The 17,819-nt window shown below is 37.2% G+C and overlaps 2 protein-coding genes across 2 annotated transcripts; one reads left to right on the forward strand and one right to left on the reverse strand.

The window, feature by feature from the left end:
- Positions 1-866: 866 nt before the first annotated feature.
- Positions 867-4,422, forward strand: LOC123212319 (meiotic recombination protein DMC1 homolog). Its single transcript, XM_044631418.1, has 15 exons — positions 867-954; positions 1,071-1,153; positions 1,621-1,712; positions 1,787-1,858; positions 1,948-1,986; positions 2,147-2,204; positions 2,298-2,343; positions 2,457-2,502; positions 2,762-2,823; positions 2,981-3,047; positions 3,144-3,236; positions 3,320-3,388; positions 3,490-3,568; positions 3,833-3,999; positions 4,160-4,422. Exons 1-15 carry the CDS (start codon positions 938-940, stop codon positions 4,202-4,204), a joined length of 1,035 nt encoding a protein of 344 aa, XP_044487353.1. The 5' UTR covers positions 867-937; the 3' UTR covers positions 4,205-4,422.
- Positions 4,423-7,587: 3,165 nt separating this feature from the next.
- LOC123211493 (transmembrane emp24 domain-containing protein p24beta3-like) lies at positions 7,588-17,049 on the reverse strand. Its single transcript, XM_044630258.1, has 4 exons — positions 16,734-17,049; positions 16,070-16,256; positions 15,733-15,840; positions 7,588-8,042 (listed from the first exon to the last, which is right to left on the reverse strand). The coding sequence occupies exons 1-4, from the start codon at positions 16,950-16,952 to the stop codon at positions 7,909-7,911; spliced, it is 648 nt and encodes a 215-aa protein (XP_044486193.1). The 5' UTR covers positions 16,953-17,049; the 3' UTR covers positions 7,588-7,908.
- Positions 17,050-17,819: the final 770 nt, after the last annotated feature.

Consider the following 17,819-nt stretch of genomic DNA (forward strand, 5'->3'; position numbering starts at 1 on the left):
AAACCTTTTTATTTTTTAATTAAATTTATTAAATTTTCTGAATTTTCTATTAAAAAATCTAACTTTCATTATTACTCATTGAAGTATCAAACAATCACATAATTTTATAAATTATTAAATAGGAACAACATAATTATTTTTTTAACATTGATATAAATATTTTACACAATAACATAAATAACTTGTATGTTAACAGACATTTATAACCTTTAAAAACCTCAATTTTTACTATTTAAGTCTATTTCTCTAAATAAATAAAACAACTTGAAAGTCAAAGTAAGCAAAATTTAACCAAAATTATTTTATTGTTTTGTTTTTTTATAATAGAGACATTATAAGTTAAAAGTTTGAAAATGGTAATAAAATTATTTATTTGAATTTAAATAAAATATTATTTTAATTAAAAGAATTTTAATAAACAAAATATATTTAAAAAATAATTTTTTAATATCAATAAACGCCATTTTAATTAAAGAACTTTCAAAAAGATAGAATATACTAGTGAAGTTATAATAAAAATATATAGTATGCTTATCATTCTTTTAAAATTAAGTTAATTATATCGAACAGATAAAATTTTAAATTATTTTGTAATTATTAAATTAAATTAATTAAGAGTATAATTTTAATATTTCAGTAGAACTTAAATTTAAACCTCCCACTCTATAATCAGACTCACGGGGTTTTAAAATTGATTATAAATTTGATAACGTAATAAAAAATATAACTGTTTGGTGATGTAAACGAAAACGTGCCTCAACCCCTTTTAAAACCAATTTAAGCAGCTTATTCGAATCCGATTCCCGCCATAAAAGTTCATGCCTTTCTCACATTTCAAAATAGCAACTCACAATTCAAAATACTACTTATACACCACCAGCCAAACACGCAAAAACAAACACAAGTCCGGAAGAGATTTTCTCTACTAAAAAGAAAGATGATTGCTACTCTCAAGTAAGTTGACAGATCTGACTCCATTTTCCTTTTTGATTTAAATGAGATACACATTAACTCTGCGACACATATTAAGACCTCAAAGTTTAATCGTATCATGTGTTGGTGTGCCTCAGAGCCGAAGAACAAAGCCAGCTACAGCTTGTGGAGAGAGAAGATATTGATGACGAAGAGGACTTGTTCGAAGCAATTGATAAACGTATGTAAGCTTTTGAAATATACGATTTATACTAAACTCGTCGATTCACGCCGTTTTGTATTTTAAGTGAAAATCATTTAGTTTGAGGAAACTTTTGAGTGTCTTTTTTGGCCTATTTCTGGGAAATTATGTGTTAGAATTCACGACGCTGTGTTTCTCACTTGTCTTCTTTTATAGTTGTATAATTCGGAGTTTATGAATTTTCTTTTTCTTGTTAGTGTATTCTAGAATCTCAGTTGAGTTTGATATAGCTTTACAATATGAACAGATGTGTATTTTCAAATGTTTCACGTACATATATAGAGATAAAATCATATTTGAAAATTAATTTACTCTAAATCGGAATCGTACTCTGCTTTGACAAGAATTGTTAGTTTCCAGCGAATTTCACTGGAACAGACGGAGCAGGATTGACTTCATCTGATTATTAACTGATCAGACGACTTTACTGTGTGCAATTCGTGCAGTGATCTCTCAAGGAATCAATGCAGGAGATATAAAGAAGCTTCAAGATGCGGGGATATACACCTGCAATGGCTTGATGATGCACACGAAGAAGGTATGATCAATCTTCGAATCAAGTTTATGTTGTTGTTAGAGATCCAGAAATCAATTATAATTTCGTTTTCACAGCATTTGGCTGGAATCAAAGGATTGTCCGAGGCAAAAGTCGATAAAATCTGCGAAGCTGCAGAGAAGATAGTGGTTTGTGCTCTCTAGATATGATTTATTTTGGTTTTTATGTTTGTTACTCATTGTTTTCCCAATCTCTCACTTTTAATTTTAATTTACAGAATTTCGGTTATATTACTGGAAGTGATGCTCTCCTCAGAGTACGTTCCAACTAATTTATAAATTAAAACTAAGCCTCTGACCTTGTCTGACTTTTTTCTCATTTTAATACCCCGATTCCATGAGATTCCGCAAATGCTCTCCCTAGTAGAAGTTATTATCCACAATGAACCTAAAGCTGGAATTAATTTTTGTTTGCAGAGGAAGTCAGTGATTAAAATCACTACAGGAAGCCAAGCTCTTGATGAACTACTGGGCGGTAATCTTATTCTCTTGAGATGTTCCATTTTGTTTACATTATCGTTTATGCATTCTTAATTTTCTATAAGATTTGCCCATAAATTTTCAAAAGGTGGGATTGAAACTCTTGCTATTACGGAAGCTTTTGGGGAGTTTCGGTGAGGAACACAAACTCTTTTTCTGTTTATGTTGAATATTAATAATCATTTAACTTACGTCGGTTCATATTTATGCGTTCATTTCGTTCACTTTCTACTGAATTTTCATTCAGGTCTGGCAAAACACAACTTGCACATACTCTATGTGTTTCCACGCAGGTTAGTTTCTTGACTTGATTATGAATGCTCCGTATGGTTAATAGTTTGTGAAAGTTGGTGCAACTATGAACTCTCAGTTGATATATGTGTGTTCTGGGGTATATGCACTTTGTTGGTCCTTCTATAGCCCGAGCAAGTGACTGGTTTGTAAGTGGCATTGAGTCATTGAGCATGATGAAACAGAAAACTACGCATCTAAAATGAAATACAATATGTTCAAATAGTGTGATGAATTGAGCATTCGAATCACCTACTGCAGCTTCCGACAAACATGCGAGGTGGAAATGGGAAGGTTGCTTACATCGATACAGAAGGAACTTTGTATGTTCCCCTTTTTCTCTCAAAACCAAAAGTGACATTTCATTCTTGTAGCTAATTTTAACTTTTTTCTCTTAATGACAATAAATTACGATTGTTTTCATGTAAATCACCTAGTTTCACCATGCTTTATTTTTTCTTTAACTGTATGTACTCGCAGCCGCCCTGACCGAATTGTACCCATAGCTGAAAGATTCGGAATGGACCCTGGAGCTGTCCTTGACAATGTAACAGCATCTTTCCGTCACTCCATGTAAATATTTATTTGCTAGAGGGTCACATAGCATTATTTGTTGTTATCATTATTTTTTTTTATGTGAAAGATCATTTATGCTCGTGCATACACATATGAGCATCAGTATAACCTCCTGCTTGGTCTGGCTGCAAAAATGTCCGAAGAACCATTCAGACTTCTGGTGAGTTTTTTGTCAAGAGAATTATTCTAGGAGACCATCGTGAGGTACAGTGAATTAATGTTTACGAGCGCACATGTTTTCAGATTGTAGATTCAGTGATTGCCCTTTTTCGAGTAGATTTCACAGGAAGAGGTGAACTTGCAGATCGGCAGGTTTATTTCAAGATTTCTTTAGATGCCCAAAGTACCTTAGAACATACAATCTTTTCTTTATCTTGATTTTCTACCCGAAATGAACAACTGGCCATTTGCAGCAAAAATTGGGACAAATGCTCTCCAGATTGACAAAGATAGCTGAGGAATTTAACGTTGCAGTCTACATGACCAACCAAGGTACCTATTGCAAATCTAGTTGACCTCTTTTTAGTGGTATTGTAGGCAGGAAACTTTTCAGATAGCATAAGCCATTTAAATCACAGCTTTGCGCCTTAACTTTACAAATTCGGGGTAGTTTTTCACCCAGAAGTTGAAACCATTAAAGCCCTGCGCTAATAGGAGCAGACTATAGTAGGCAGTAGTCAACAAACTTGATGTAATTTCAACAATTTGGCCTCATTTATTGTATGATATCTAAAAGATTTTGCTGGACTGTTGCAGTCATAGCTGATCCAGGAGGTGGAATGTTCATATCAGATCCAAAGAAACCAGCGGGAGGGCATGTGCTTGCTCATGCAGCTACAATAAGATTGATGTTTCGAAAAGGCAAAGGTGAACAACGTGTCTGCAAGGTTTTCGATGCCCCAAATCTGCCTGAAGCTGAAGCAATATCCTTACCTTACTAAGTTAATGAACTTTTCAATATAAACATGATGCATATACATCGCACTAAGAAACCTGACTCAGCATGAAGGAAATCGTAAAGTTTTAAACCAACTGTTAAGAAGGTAATTGTCATTTTTCAGAAGTTTTTCTTGACAAAATTACGTATTTCAGATAACACCAGGGGGCATCGCCGATGCGAAGGACTAACCAAAAGTTCAGCGCAGTTCTTTTGGCATCATCAGAAGCAGCAAAATTAAAGGATGTTTCATCACCGTGTCCTCTAGTAAGTAGTAATGCTTGCGCAAAGTTTTGTAAGGACAAATTGTTGTTTTTAATTTCTGCAGCGGAAAGAATTAAACTTCAATTCAGTTATGTTTTCAATTAACATTCTCCAACCTCAACAAGGAGAGTGCTTCCCTAGAAAACATTCCATTACTTAATTTTGGTCTGAGTCTGAGGCTTGTTCAATATACATGATCATTAAGATCGAACGGAAGAGGAGAAAAATCCTTCCCATAATTAACAGTAACTAAGTGTCAATCATACAAACAATATAGGAAAGATCGGCAAGTGTTTGTGCAAATTAATATTAGTCCGTGGTATGTAACAAGCAGCCAAGGCTTAGTTTAAACAGTAAGCAATGTTGTATAGCTTCATTATAACTTAGTTTTTGGAAATACTTATAACAGTATTTGAGTCCAGTGTCCAACGAAGCATAGAAGTCATGAACATGATAGTGAGCACTGAGGAAATAGATGATATAAGCCTAACAAGAAAGGAAACAGTAAAAGAGGGTTCAGCTTGTCAAGAGAGTAAGCCATGAGGCCGGCGGAGCCAAGATTGACGGTGACAGAGGCAGAGTGAAGAGAGCCAAGTGTTTAGCCAATGACTCTTCTTTGAGTACCATAACCGAGTCTGGTTGTGGGCTACGCAGAGCCTCCGAGCTCTTGGCCACTGATTTTTCAAACACAACCAACATTTTGTCTTCTCTGATCAGCAAAACGCAAGATTTGTTTGTGACTGAAGAAAAATGTGAAGCCGGTAGTATGAAAGTTTAGCAAGATGATTTATGATGACGCGAGGATTTACGATCAAGTAATGAGGAAGGTGCTTAGAGCATAATTTGATACCGTGGCAAATGAAACTATAATTTCAATCTTTCAAATTTGAAAAGATTATCTTCCATCTATCCGTCAATTCAATCCGTATAAACCATTTGATTTCACTTTAAATAATTAGTTTGTTGTTTCATTAAAATTATAAAAATGTCTTCGTTACCTAATACAAATATTAATTAACAATTTATTATCTTTTTTGTTACAAAAATATCTTAAATTAACTTTAAATATAATTACAATGATATTTTTTTTTTCAATATATTTTTACTCTTTTATAATTTTTTTTCTCCTCATCTATTTCCCTCATCTCCGCCTCCAGCTTCACCTTCGCCACCAACACATTAATCACCACCTCTAGTGGAAAAAAAAAAAAAAAAAAACTCTAACTAAATCCAATAAAAGAAGATGATGATATGCACTTACATTTGTTGTCACCAATCGATAGATTTTCATTTTTGCCATCACCATCATGATTATTACAACATCATCATTTTATCATTATCATCAGTGTTGTCCATCTTAGTCGTCACTACCATCACCACATCAATATTTTGTAGTTATTTTATTTGTTGATATGACCGATACCAGATACGATCAAGTCCTTTACATCTTATAATGTCTTGGTTGTACTCAAATGGATATGCTCCTCTCAACGGGTTAAACCTTATCTCCTGACACCTTTAATTGAGTGCTCAATTAATCATCAAATTAGTCAAATATAAAGAGTCGGATGACAGTCACCCCCTTTTCAATACTATGCACAAAGGTAAACCAAATTCTTTTCTTTGGAATATTATGATTCCTACCCACACAAATAATGGCCACTCTCTCATGTGTATTTCAACCTTAGTTAGTAAATACGGAACGAAAAAAAATAATACATGAATTATACAAGTATAATACAATGAATAATGAAAAATACATTTGTAAAAAATGTCTCTAAAATTTTCATATGAGAAAAGTGTGAAACGTGTATATACAGGTTTAATACGATACATTATCAATAATACGCTTTTAAAAATATAATAATATTATAATAATTTTTGTACTTTTCACAAATCTCATATAGAAAATCAATATAATAATTTAAATGTAAAATATTTAATTAATTATTAAATCTAATATAATATAATATATAATCAAATTTTTTTATATAATAAGTAACGTACTAGTCAATTGAAAAAAACAAACAAGTATTTAATTAATTATTAAATCGATCGATCTCGTCTTCATCGTCTGGAAGGATAATTTCTTTTTCTAGACGACGTCTCTCGACGTCGGATGGGTTGGGGTGGAGTTGAGATGAGCCGTGGGTGGAAGAGAAACCGTCGGGAGGGAGAGACGGTCGACGATGACATCGGAGAAAGTGAATGGGTTTGGAAACTAAACCCCAGGGAGGGAAAATGTAATTTTTTCAAACTTGGTTTAGGAGAAAAAAGTTAGTTTTTTAAATTTAGGGGGAAAAATGAAATCATATTTAAGTTTATTTTTAATATTAAATATAAAAATAACGATTTTACCCTTACTATCGTTAATTTTAACTATTCATGAGTGAGTAAATGGTATTTTCATAATTAGTAGGGAGAATTTTGATAATTCAGCATAGTTTGGATGGGAAATAGTCCTTTGGCCTTAATAATAATTGATAAGTTAGAGCCACAAATAGTTGATGGCGTGGCAATCAGTAATGGGTACAAGCATGGGTTAAATATAATAATAATAATAATAATAATAATAATAATTTTGAATCAATAATATTATGTATATAGATTTTGTGTATTAATTTTATATCTAAATAATAATATATAATTATGTGATTAAATATATTTTTTTTTTTTTTAATTTTTTAATTATATAATAACATTTCATCATTTTGATAATCCAATTGCATTTCATCTCAATCAACAGCCGCTTTTGGAACAATCGCAAAACAAATTTGCCCCTAATTCCAGATCCGACCAGTCCAACAATCAGTACGATCTACAAGAGCAGTAGGAATAACAAGAGTGAGGTTTCTAAACATAATTGTGGAAGGATACCACAATTATTATCTTACCTCCCCCTAGAATATCCTTATTGCCAAATCTAAATCGATAAAATTATGTATATCTATTTTAAATATATGAATTACTATATTTAACATATATCATCAAATGATTTAAATAATTTTAAATCAAAAATAAAATAATATTTAATCACATAATAACTTATCATGTATATATTTATTTGTATATTAAAAAAAAGATACACATAATTCAAAAAAATTATGCCTGGAGAATTACTTCTGGAAAATGCACAGAGTTCATTGACACACCACACTGCACATTTTAGCTTTCATGTTTCATTCCCACAACCAAAAGAAAGGGGAAAAAAAAAAAAAATCCTTTTTGGTGCCTCTGGGCTCCACCTAAACTTTCATCAATTCAGATTCAAAAAACCCTAATGATCCCAAAAGCTAAAACTTAGAATCGCTCATAGAAAGGTTTCTAGTTTTTTTTTTATTGGGCTTTACCCATTATGCAATACACTATCGAAGCATGCGACTGTTTTAGAGGTCCAACAACTTAACATTTAATGAACTAAATAAAATACATGAAAAAAAAAAGTTAAGTGAGCCAACACATCATTAGTCATAGAGTGCACAAGTTTTCCTAAACCTGTCCGTGACATCCATCTGCTTGTTAATAAAACAGACAAACGATGATAAGATGTCTTAAACCCTGTAGTATGCTACTGGCTTGCTAAAGTGAAAGCGATATAGATGACTTGAAGTGAACTTGCCGCAGCCATGTCTTAAACCCGGTTGTATGCAACTGATTTGCTAAAGAGACGGCGAATATATGCAACTTGAAGTGCACTTGCAGCAGCAAATAAAAGGTACTCTCCGATTGTGTAGCCTAAAAGACGCTTCCTTGTGCTCTCATTTGCTGCAGCGCAAGAAAAATATAATAATAAAAATGAATACACAATTCAAGCAATCAGTTAGCAGCTACATAATTTAAACTTCAAATATCAAAATAATAAAAAACAAGAGAAGTGTTTTTAATTGATTTTCAATATTTGTAATGCAAAAACAGAAAGTACTGGACACAACTTAGGAGGGACAATAATATTTGAAAGCCTGCCTAGACACACATCAGACACCATGAAATCCAAAGTGCCAAGGCTCCAGCACTTGGATGACCAACACGCTTTTATATGAAAGCCTGAAAAATACACAATTCGCATGTTATAGTGAATCTTTATCCATGATTTGGTTAACAGAATAGCAGTATTCAGGGAATGTAACTGTTAGGTCTCGGGTTTACATTCCACGTAAAAAGAAGGCCCAAATAAACAACAAAGAGGGAGCTAAAGAAATGAGTACAATTGATAATGTGGAACTCAAGCAGGGAGCAAGTTTACAGGAATCAGTGCAGCCAATCACAGTGAAGGAGCAGGACACCTTTGTGAGAGAGTTGGTAGCTGGGAGCAACAAAAGGGAGAAAAGACAGACTGAAGGGACAGAAAAAAAGTAAGAAAGAAAGATAGCGCAGGTTAGGAGGGAGAAAGGGCCTCTCGAAGTGCCTAGGAGTCTTTTGTAGGTTATTTTGTTATATAACAGTGTATCTGAAATTCTTCTGAAAAACAATTACTGTGCAACTGTAATCTTTTGAAGCCTCTATATTCAATGATTCAGTGATCAAAATGTATACACATGTAACTTTTGGAATTATGATAATAGAATGAAGCTTTTGTTTATGCGTGCTTGTATTCACTTATGTATCTGATTTGGAATGTTGAAATGAGTTGAGGTGAATGGAATAATCAAGCCTGTTACAGAATATCCCATATAAGAGCAGGTTCTTATTGCAGGGAAATAGTATGCGTTGATCGGGAATTTCATCACACATTTTGGGATTCGCCAGCTTTCAAGGGGAGCTGCTGCTGGAACTTTCTCAGGTACCTATCACTTGGTATCAGAGCACAATGACTAGGATGGAGGCCAAAGTGGATGGATTGGAAAAGGAGATGGAGATGATGAAAGACAGACTAGATAGGTTTGATGGGAGGTTAGAGGAAATGAACAGTAATGTGGTGAACTCAAGCGCAAGATTAGAGGGAGTGGAGACTGGAATGGAAACAATGAAAGCGTATCTGCGTGAAGTCAGAGAACTGTTGGTTGCCAAGGAAGCAGGAACCTCTGACAAGGGCAAGGCTCCGATGGAGCCACCTTTGTCGCCGACGCGATCATCGCCAGTGAGAACAACTACGCCTCCACCACCTAATGCCACCGAAGAACCAGGAAACGTAGAGAGAGAGAGAGGACCAAGAGACCAAGTCGTTGACAACATCGGCGAAGGACGACGAGAGCTCATTCACCGTCGATTGGAATTACCGGTGTTCATTGGAGAGGACCCTGTAGGTTGGATATTTCGGGCAGAGCAGTATTTCTCTGTCAACAGGGTAAATGATCGTGAAAAGATGGTTGCTGCTGGAGTTTGCATGGACGGTAAAGCACTGAGGTGGTTTCAGTGGAATAACACGCGTCAGCCTTTCACCGATTGGAACGAATTAAAAAGGGAAATCCTCCTTCGATTCAGACCAGCACAGGAGGGCTCCCTGTATGAAGATTTAATGGCCCTACGACAAATGGGCTCTGTTGAGGAGTACCGAAGTGAGTTCGAAGCAATATCAGCGCCGTTGGCTGATGCATCTGGAGAGGTCCTTATGTCAGCCTTTATGAATGGTTTGAGAAGAGAAATCAAGGCAGAGGTCAAGCTATTCCGACCGTCGACATTGAAAGAAGCCATGGCCAGAGCTCAAGAGGTAGAAGAGAAGAACTGGCTGATTGATGCCAGACCTGGGTCATATTATACCCGCCCAAACCCGAAAAATCCAAGCCCAATCTCAGCCCGCCAATCTCAAACTTTTTTTTCACCAGGCCCAACTGTTCACAGGTCTGTTTCTATAACCCAACCTGGCAGCTTGCATACTGATGCCTTTAACCCGGCCCAACGACCCAACCCAATCTCCCTCAATCCGACCCAACTAGGCCCAAACCGCCCCCAATTAACTCAGCAAAATTTCTCACCCAATCGTGCGATCCCTACTTCGCATTCTGCTGCGTCTTCGTCCAATCGTGGAGCGAGTAACTCAGGCACCGCCGTGACTCAGCCTCGACGCGATGGAAATTTTCGACGGCTCTCCGACGAGGAATTTCGTTCAAAGTTAGAAAAGGGCTTATGCTTCAGGTGTGATGAGAAATATAGTCCCGGACACAAGTGCAAGCTGCGTCAACTTCGAATTATGATTGCCTCTGAAGATGATAGCGGTGAGATAGAGGAGTTGGAGGAAGAGATCGGAGCTAGTGTGGAAGAGAAAGAGATGGAATTATCTTTGAACTCCAGCTCTGTTGTTGGGCTGGACACCTCCCGTACGATGAAATTTTCTGGACTAGTGAAAGGGAAGGAAGTGATAATTTTGGTGGATAGTGGGGCTACCCACAGTTTTATTTCTAGAAGATTAGTGGAGGAACTCCATTTGGCTGTCACCCCTGCTCGGTTTGCTGTTACTCTTGGAGATGAAAGAAAGGTAAAAGGAATAGGGAGATGTGATAAAGTGAACCTCACATTTCAAGGCATCATAGTGACACAAAATTTTTTTCCGTTTGACTTGGGTAGTGTGGATATAATTTTAGGTATGGATTGGTTATGCAAATTGGGTGAAGTAAAAGTCAATTGGAGGTTACAAACAATGAAGTTTCAATGGGAAGGTAGAAAGGTCATTGTAAAGGGGGAGGCAGCTCTGTACCGCCTCGAAGCTTCTTTGAGAACTTTAGTTGGCGCTATGCAAGAAGGAGGGGAAGGATTTTGGCTGGAGTTCTGTGGAATGGTTCATTCGGGAAATGGTGGAATTATAGAAACAGAAGAAAAATTAAAAGAGCTGTTGGAGGAATATCATGATTTATTCAGGGAACCGATGGGGCTTCCTCCGAGGCGTGACCAAGACCACTCCATTCGCTTAATGCCGTCGGCACAACCCCCTAATTTGCGACCCTACCGCTACCCATATTTCCAAAAAAACGAAATAGAAAAAATAGTAAAAGAGATGATGGCTGCAGGAATTATACGTCCTAGCAACAGCCCATTCGCAAGCCCAGTGCTGTTGGTAAGGAAAAAGGATGGGGGATGGAGATTCTGTGTAGACTACCGTGCTCTCAATCGAATTACAATACCAGATAAATTTCCTATTCCAGCCATAGATGAGCTGCTGGATGAATTGTCGGGTGCTGTGATATTTAGCAAATTTGATCTCAAGTCGGGGTACCACCAAATTCGAGTAAGGGAGGATGACGTAGAAAAGACAGCTTTTCGAACTCACAACGGCCACTACGAATTTTTAGTGATGCCGTTCGGACTCTCCAATGCACCTGCGACTTTTCAAGGGCTAATGAATGAAATTTTTAGACCCTATTTGAGACGATTCGTTCTTGTTTTCTTCGACGACATCTTAGTCTACAGCAAACAATTTGATCAACACTTGCAGCATCTCCGAGTGGTCTTACAGCTACTGAGAAACCATCATCTAGTAGTAAACCTTAAGAAGTGTGCCTTTGGACAGAAACGGTTGGAGTACTTAGGCCATATAGTGTCCGCTGAAGGAGTTGAAGCAGACCCAAAAAAGGTACAGGCAATGAAAGAATGGCCCTTACCAAAGGAATTGAGAGAATTGAGGGGTTTTTTGGGGCTTACGGGCTACTACCGGCGATTCGTAAAGGGTTATGGCAAGATAGCGGAACCGCTTACACGACTTCTTAAGAAAAATTCGTTCTTGTGGAATGGTGAGGTCACTCAAGCATTCGAAAAGTTAAAAGAAGCAATGATGACTGTGCCGGTTCTAGCTACCCCTGATTTCTCTCGAGATTTTGTGATCGAAACAGATGCTTCGAATGCTGGATTAGGTGCTGTTTTGATGCAAGAAGGGAGGCCAATTGCCTACATAAGCAAAGCAATCTCAGCGAATACTCGGAATAAATCTGTGTATGAGCGTGAATTAATGGCGATTGTAATGGCTTTTCAGAAGTGGAGGCATTATTTGCTTGGAAGGCATTTTATAGTTCGAACGGATCAACGAAGTCTGCGGTTTCTTACGGATCAAAAAGTTATTGGAGCTGACCAGCAGAGGTGGATCTCAAAAATGATGGGGTTCGATTTTGAAATTCAATATAAACCAGGGTGCGAAAATAAGGCTGCTGATGCCTTATCCAGACACCCAAATTTTGAAGGAGAAATATGGGCAGTGTCAGCTGTGCAAACCGTAGGACTTGAGACAGTTGACCAAGAGGTTGCTGAAGACGCCAAATTACAGAGTGTGCTACAAGACTTGCTCTGCAATTCTAATTCACATCCTGGCTATGAGTTGAAACGAGGAAGGCTATTCTATAAAGGTAAGCTGGTTCTTTCAAAAACCTCTATCTTTATCCCAAAATTTCTTGCTGAGTTCCATGCCACACCCTGTGGAGGGCACTCTGGTTTTTTTCGAACATATAAAAGGCTTTCGACTGTGTTGTTTTGGGAGGGAATGAAGTTTGATATTCGAAAATACGTGGCTGAATGCGAAATTTGTCAGCGAATGAAGTATGAGGCCATGTCACCAGCTGGTCTTCTACAGCCGCTTCCAATGCCTTCTAGCGTGTGGGAAGACGTCTCCATGGATTTCATTTCAGGCCTTCCGAAAGCTGCCAATGTTGACACCATTATGGTTGTGGTTGATAGACTGACCAAATATTGCCATTTTGTAGCTCTACGACATCCTTTCACAGCTAAGGAAGTAGCTCAAAAATTTGTCAATGAGGTGGTAAGATTACATGGCTTTCCGCATTCCATTGTTTCGGACCGTGATAGGATCTTTCTGAGTCAGTTTTGGAGTGATCTATTTAAAGCGGCAGGAACCACCTTGAAATTCAGTTCGGCCTACCATCCTCAATCCGACGGTCAAACCGAGGTAGTGAATCGTAGTTTGGAAACCTACTTACGCTGTTTCTGTTTCAGGCAGCCTAAACAGTGGCCAAAATGGTTACCCTGGGCTGAATATTGGTTCAACTCAACATATAATGGTTCCACCGGGATGACACCTTTCAAAGCCCTTTATGGAAGAGATCCGCCAACCTTGCTTCGGTGGGTGGAGGAAGTATCGAAAGTTGAAGAGATTAATGCAATGATAAAGGAGAGGAATGATATTCTTGATGAGCTAAAAGATAATTTATGTAAAGCTCAAGAGAAGATGAAAAAATTTGCGGATCGTAAAAGGAGAGATGTGAGGTATAATGTAGGAGATCGTGTGTTTCTAAAGATGCAGCCATATCGTTTCCGATCGCTTGCTAGACGCCCCAATGAAAAACTTAGCCCTCGTTTTTACGGGCCATTTGAAATATTGGAAAGAGTGGGTACAGTCGCTTACCGCATCCTACTTCCTTCCACAGCCAAAATACATTCTGTATTTCATGTGTCACAACTCAAGAAACAAGTTGGACCCGCTGTAGTTAGCCAACCGTTGCCTGATTGTATGTCTGAAAGTGGAGAATTGGAGCTGCATCCTTTGGAAGTGCGGGGGCATCGTTACTCTAGTCAAGGGGAGCTAGAACTTTTGATCAAATGGAAAAATCTGCCGGATCATGAAAATTCTTGGGAGCCTTTCTCAACTTTCAAACAAGCCTTTCCTCATTTCCACCTTGAGGACAAGGTGCCTCTCGATGGGAGGGGTAATGTTAGGTCTCGGGTTTACATTCCACGTAAAAAGAAGGCCCAAATAAACAACAAAGAGGGAGCTAAAGAAATGAGTACAATTGATAATGTGGAACTCAAGCAGGGAGCAAGTTTACAGGAATCAGTGCAGCCAATCACAGTGAAGGAGCAGGACACCTTTGTGAGAGAGTTGGTAGCTGGGAGCAACAAAAGGGAGAAAAGACAGACTGAAGGGACAGAAAAAAAGTAAGAAAGAAAGATAGCGCAGGTTAGGAGGGAGAAAGGGCCTCTCGAAGTGCCTAGGAGTCTTTTGTAGGTTATTTTGTTATATAACAGTGTATCTGAAATTCTTCTGAAAAACAATTACTGTGCAACTGTAATCTTTTGAAGCCTCTATATTCAATGATTCAGTGATCAAAATGTATACACATGTAACTTTTGGAATTATGATAATAGAATGAAGCTTTTGTTTATGCGTGCTTGTATTCACTTATGTATCTGATTTGGAATGTTGAAATGAGTTGAGGTGAATGGAATAATCAAGCCTGTTACAGAATATCCCATATAAGAGCAGGTTCTTATTGCAGGGAAATAGTATGCGTTGATCGGGAATTTCATCACACATTTTGGGATTCGCCAGCTTTCAAGGGGAGCTGCTGCTGGAACTTTCTCAGGTACCTATCAGTAACATTTATCAGACATGTGAACACAATTCACGTTTTACACTGAACCAGAGATGAGACAAGGTGGGTTATTTGAGTTGTGAGTCAATTTCCTTGGATAAGGTGCAAACAGCATCAGCATCATACATATCTATTTTGCATCCTCAATATAACAGGAACAAGATAAAATGTAAGCTAGAAACAACCAAGTAAATGAAAATTTGTTTATGACCCCAATACGAATCTACAACTGTAACAAAATCTGGAATATTTATCCCTGGGTAATTGTTAAAAGAAAAAATAACATATGAACAAAGTGGTAAGCTCCTATGGAGATGGAGGAGGCAAACTATTGATTACAGATATTGCCAGATCCTTTGAACCATACAGTTGAAAGAGGATGATTAACGCTTCAGAAAAGCTATGTAGCACAGAGGAAAGGAAAATGATTTTATCTTGACCTTGAGGTTGCTATCAGTTCCTTAAAACAAATGCTGACATGTTGTACGATCTTGGAAAAATTTAAATGATTGTCTTTCTCAAGGCTGATATCAGTTTCTTAAAAGTTAAGATGACATCTCAATGAACTTTGGAATTGTTTTAAAATCCCTAAACTTTCACAATACAACTTGGGAATTCTTACTCTATTTTCTACAGTCTACCCTATCTATACCATATAGATCAAATCACTCATGCAGTAGTGATAATCATAAATGTTGACTCAAAAACTTTTAGTTTTGGCTGAAAATGGAAAATTATGGGTCATACAATACAAGTTAGTTCTTGCCATCCCCTCAGCTGTAAACTAGATCTAAGTCTACGCTTCTTGTTGCACAATGAGACATTACTAGCTAAGCGAGTTGCAACAGCAACAAGCACAGCAGATTTACACTCACAAACTCTAGTTTGCATGAACCAAACATTACTTGCAATGCTTATATATCAAGCCTTTTTCATACGACAAGAACGAGGATCTTCTAAGTTGTGTAATACACTGATGCTCAAATATATAGCACTACCATCGACTAAGTTAACTTCATGATTCTCCAAAATGCACTCGAAAAAGTGTAAACACTCATTTAGGGATTGGTAAACTGATCTCTAAGACTCCATCAAATATGTTCATAAATAGACATATATTCAGGAAATTACCAGAAATAGCATACTCATATATTCACAAACAATCCAATTCAAAAAGGGAAAGATAATCAAGAAAAGAATAATCTTACTATGACGATGTCGAGCATCACGTGCTTTTAAGTATTTTTGCTCTGCTGTAACAGACTCCAAAGCCTCCCTCAGCTCAGCAATTTTTACACTAATAGGGTCCAAATGTTCTACAACACAGCCAGTTAAATGTAAGATATAGATCAAAATAGAGAATAGTACAGAGAGCATCTGCAACAGAAACATTGCTTAGGCAAACAAAATTCAACTAGCAAACACAGTTGCACCTACAAGAATAGAAACAGTATATCTGGTAGTAATGTACAGCCTAAATTAATACATATGTAGATATTAAGTATCATAATACCCTAAAAACACATCAACATGAATAGGACAAACCATCTTTGGCAAGGTTATGTTCACTGGGAATGTGGCCCACATGAATGTGGAAAGAAACTGATTCTGGTGTTGAAAAGGGATTGCGAAAACAAAACTTGTACATTCCACCGTGTGGGGCTTTAAATTCAAACTTGTCCCCGGATGTCCCTTTCAAAGTTTGCACTACATTTCCCGCAGGAGATGTCACCTGAGTGAAAGACAACGGGAAAAAGAAAACATGATTAACATTCAATAATAATATAAATGGGTTCAAATGATAAAAAGATAATTCTATTCAAGTTTCGCCATGAAAAACTTTTGTTGTTTTTCACTTGGCCTTTAAAATATAATATTTTTGCAGGCAGAAAATGCAAACCGCTCCTGGTTGAAATGGATAATAATCCATTTCAAATACAAAAGATTCAACCTATGAGGGAAAATTGATAAAATTGTTTTATTATTATCAACCCTAGAAGCGCAGAGGTTTCTTTAAGATTTTTCTCAACTTCAACAATGACAAAATTGTTTTTTTAAACCAAACTGGGAATAATTCCATCCCAATAACCCTTAATTGAATAAAAACCATAAAACTGAAAAAATTTCAAAAAAAAGGTCAACCTGAAGCAGTTAAAATCAGTCAATAACAATTCGATCTAGTAAAATTGCAGACAATGTGCATGCTTACAGTAAAATCTATGCCAGGATGATCGGAGCCCCAGAAGACATCGTGGTCAACTACGACGAAATTTCCCGAAACGGTGTCGCCTTCGTAAATGACGTACTCGTATACGCATTCTTCTTCGTTCACCACCACCGAAAGGGACGAGATACGGCCGATCAAATTCACAACAATAGCTACGATCATGTACGTCGCTAACAATCTCAACTTCTGCCTTCTCTCCATCTTCAGATTTTGATTTTTTTGATTTTAATTTTTTCGGCGGATATTGGATTTTAATTTCGTGCAGAATTGGGAGAGAAGGGGGTCTTGGCTTGTGTTGATGAATGGGTTTGGCTTTTGTATAAAATTTAGTAGTCGGGTCGGGCCGACAGAGACAAACGAATGCAACGGCTTGGCCAACCCCACATAGCTTCACACCCCCACCACCCACACCACCCCCCAAAGTATGCTGATAGTTCAAATGTCCCCCAACTTTAAAAATCTCATTTAACCACCTATAGGCGATTAAAATTAACTGAGTCCGTTAGGTATATTATTTTTCCTTTATAAACCCTAAAAAACTAATAATTTTTCTTCAATCCAAGTTTGCAAAAATAACATTTTTCCTTCTAAGGTTTCTAATTTTTCAGATTCAATTTTTTGACGATGAAGAGAGTTATCCGATGATCTCCAAGCATGGTCTCATCCTCTCTGACATGGCCTCTTTCTGGCCATCCTCATCAGCATCGTCATCGAAAAGAACAACTCACCTGGTGTTGGTGAAGACTTTTCGTCTTCGTCTAGAAACGAAGACTCGGTCTTCATCAACGAAGACTGAGTCTTCATCGACACCAGGTGAGTCATCTTCGTCGACGAAGATGACTCGCCTGTTGTTGAGGAAGACTCTTCGTCTTCATCAAGACGAAAACTAATTGTCTTCATTCAGAGACAAAGATTCGGTCTTTGTTGACCATTATTGTCAACACCATGTGAGTCATCTTCGTCGACGATGACACCGAGGAGGACTACAAGAAAGAGGACGCACCAGAGAGGATGAGACCATGCTTGGAAATCGTCAATGATGTCTCTTCATTATTGGAAAAATTATAT

Source organism: Mangifera indica, chromosome 3 (assembly GCF_011075055.1).
Source record: "Mangifera indica cultivar Alphonso chromosome 3, CATAS_Mindica_2.1, whole genome shotgun sequence".
In the NCBI taxonomy this organism is placed as follows: Eukaryota; Viridiplantae; Streptophyta; class Magnoliopsida; order Sapindales; family Anacardiaceae; genus Mangifera; species Mangifera indica.

Bases quoted from the DNA above. Each gene is read 5' to 3' on its own strand.
- LOC123212319 (XM_044631418.1), top strand. The intron at 1,154-1,620 runs GTATGTAAGCTT...CAATTCGTGCAG, and splicing joins GTTCGAAGCAATTGATAAAC to TGATCTCTCAAGGAATCAAT. The intron at 4,000-4,159 runs ATATCCTTACCT...TGACAAAATTAC, and splicing joins ATCTGCCTGAAGCTGAAGCA to GTATTTCAGATAACACCAGG.
- LOC123211493 (XM_044630258.1), bottom strand. From the start codon at position 16,952: ATGGAGAGAAGGCAGAAGTTGAGATTGTTAGCGACGTACATGATCGTA. The intron at 16,257-16,733 runs GTAAGCATGCAC...TCTTTCACTCAG, and splicing joins ATCCTGGCATAGATTTTACT to GTGACATCTCCTGCGGGAAA. The intron at 15,841-16,069 runs GTTTGTCCTATT...GCTGTGTTGTAG, and splicing joins ACATAACCTTGCCAAAGATG to AACATTTGGACCCTATTAGT.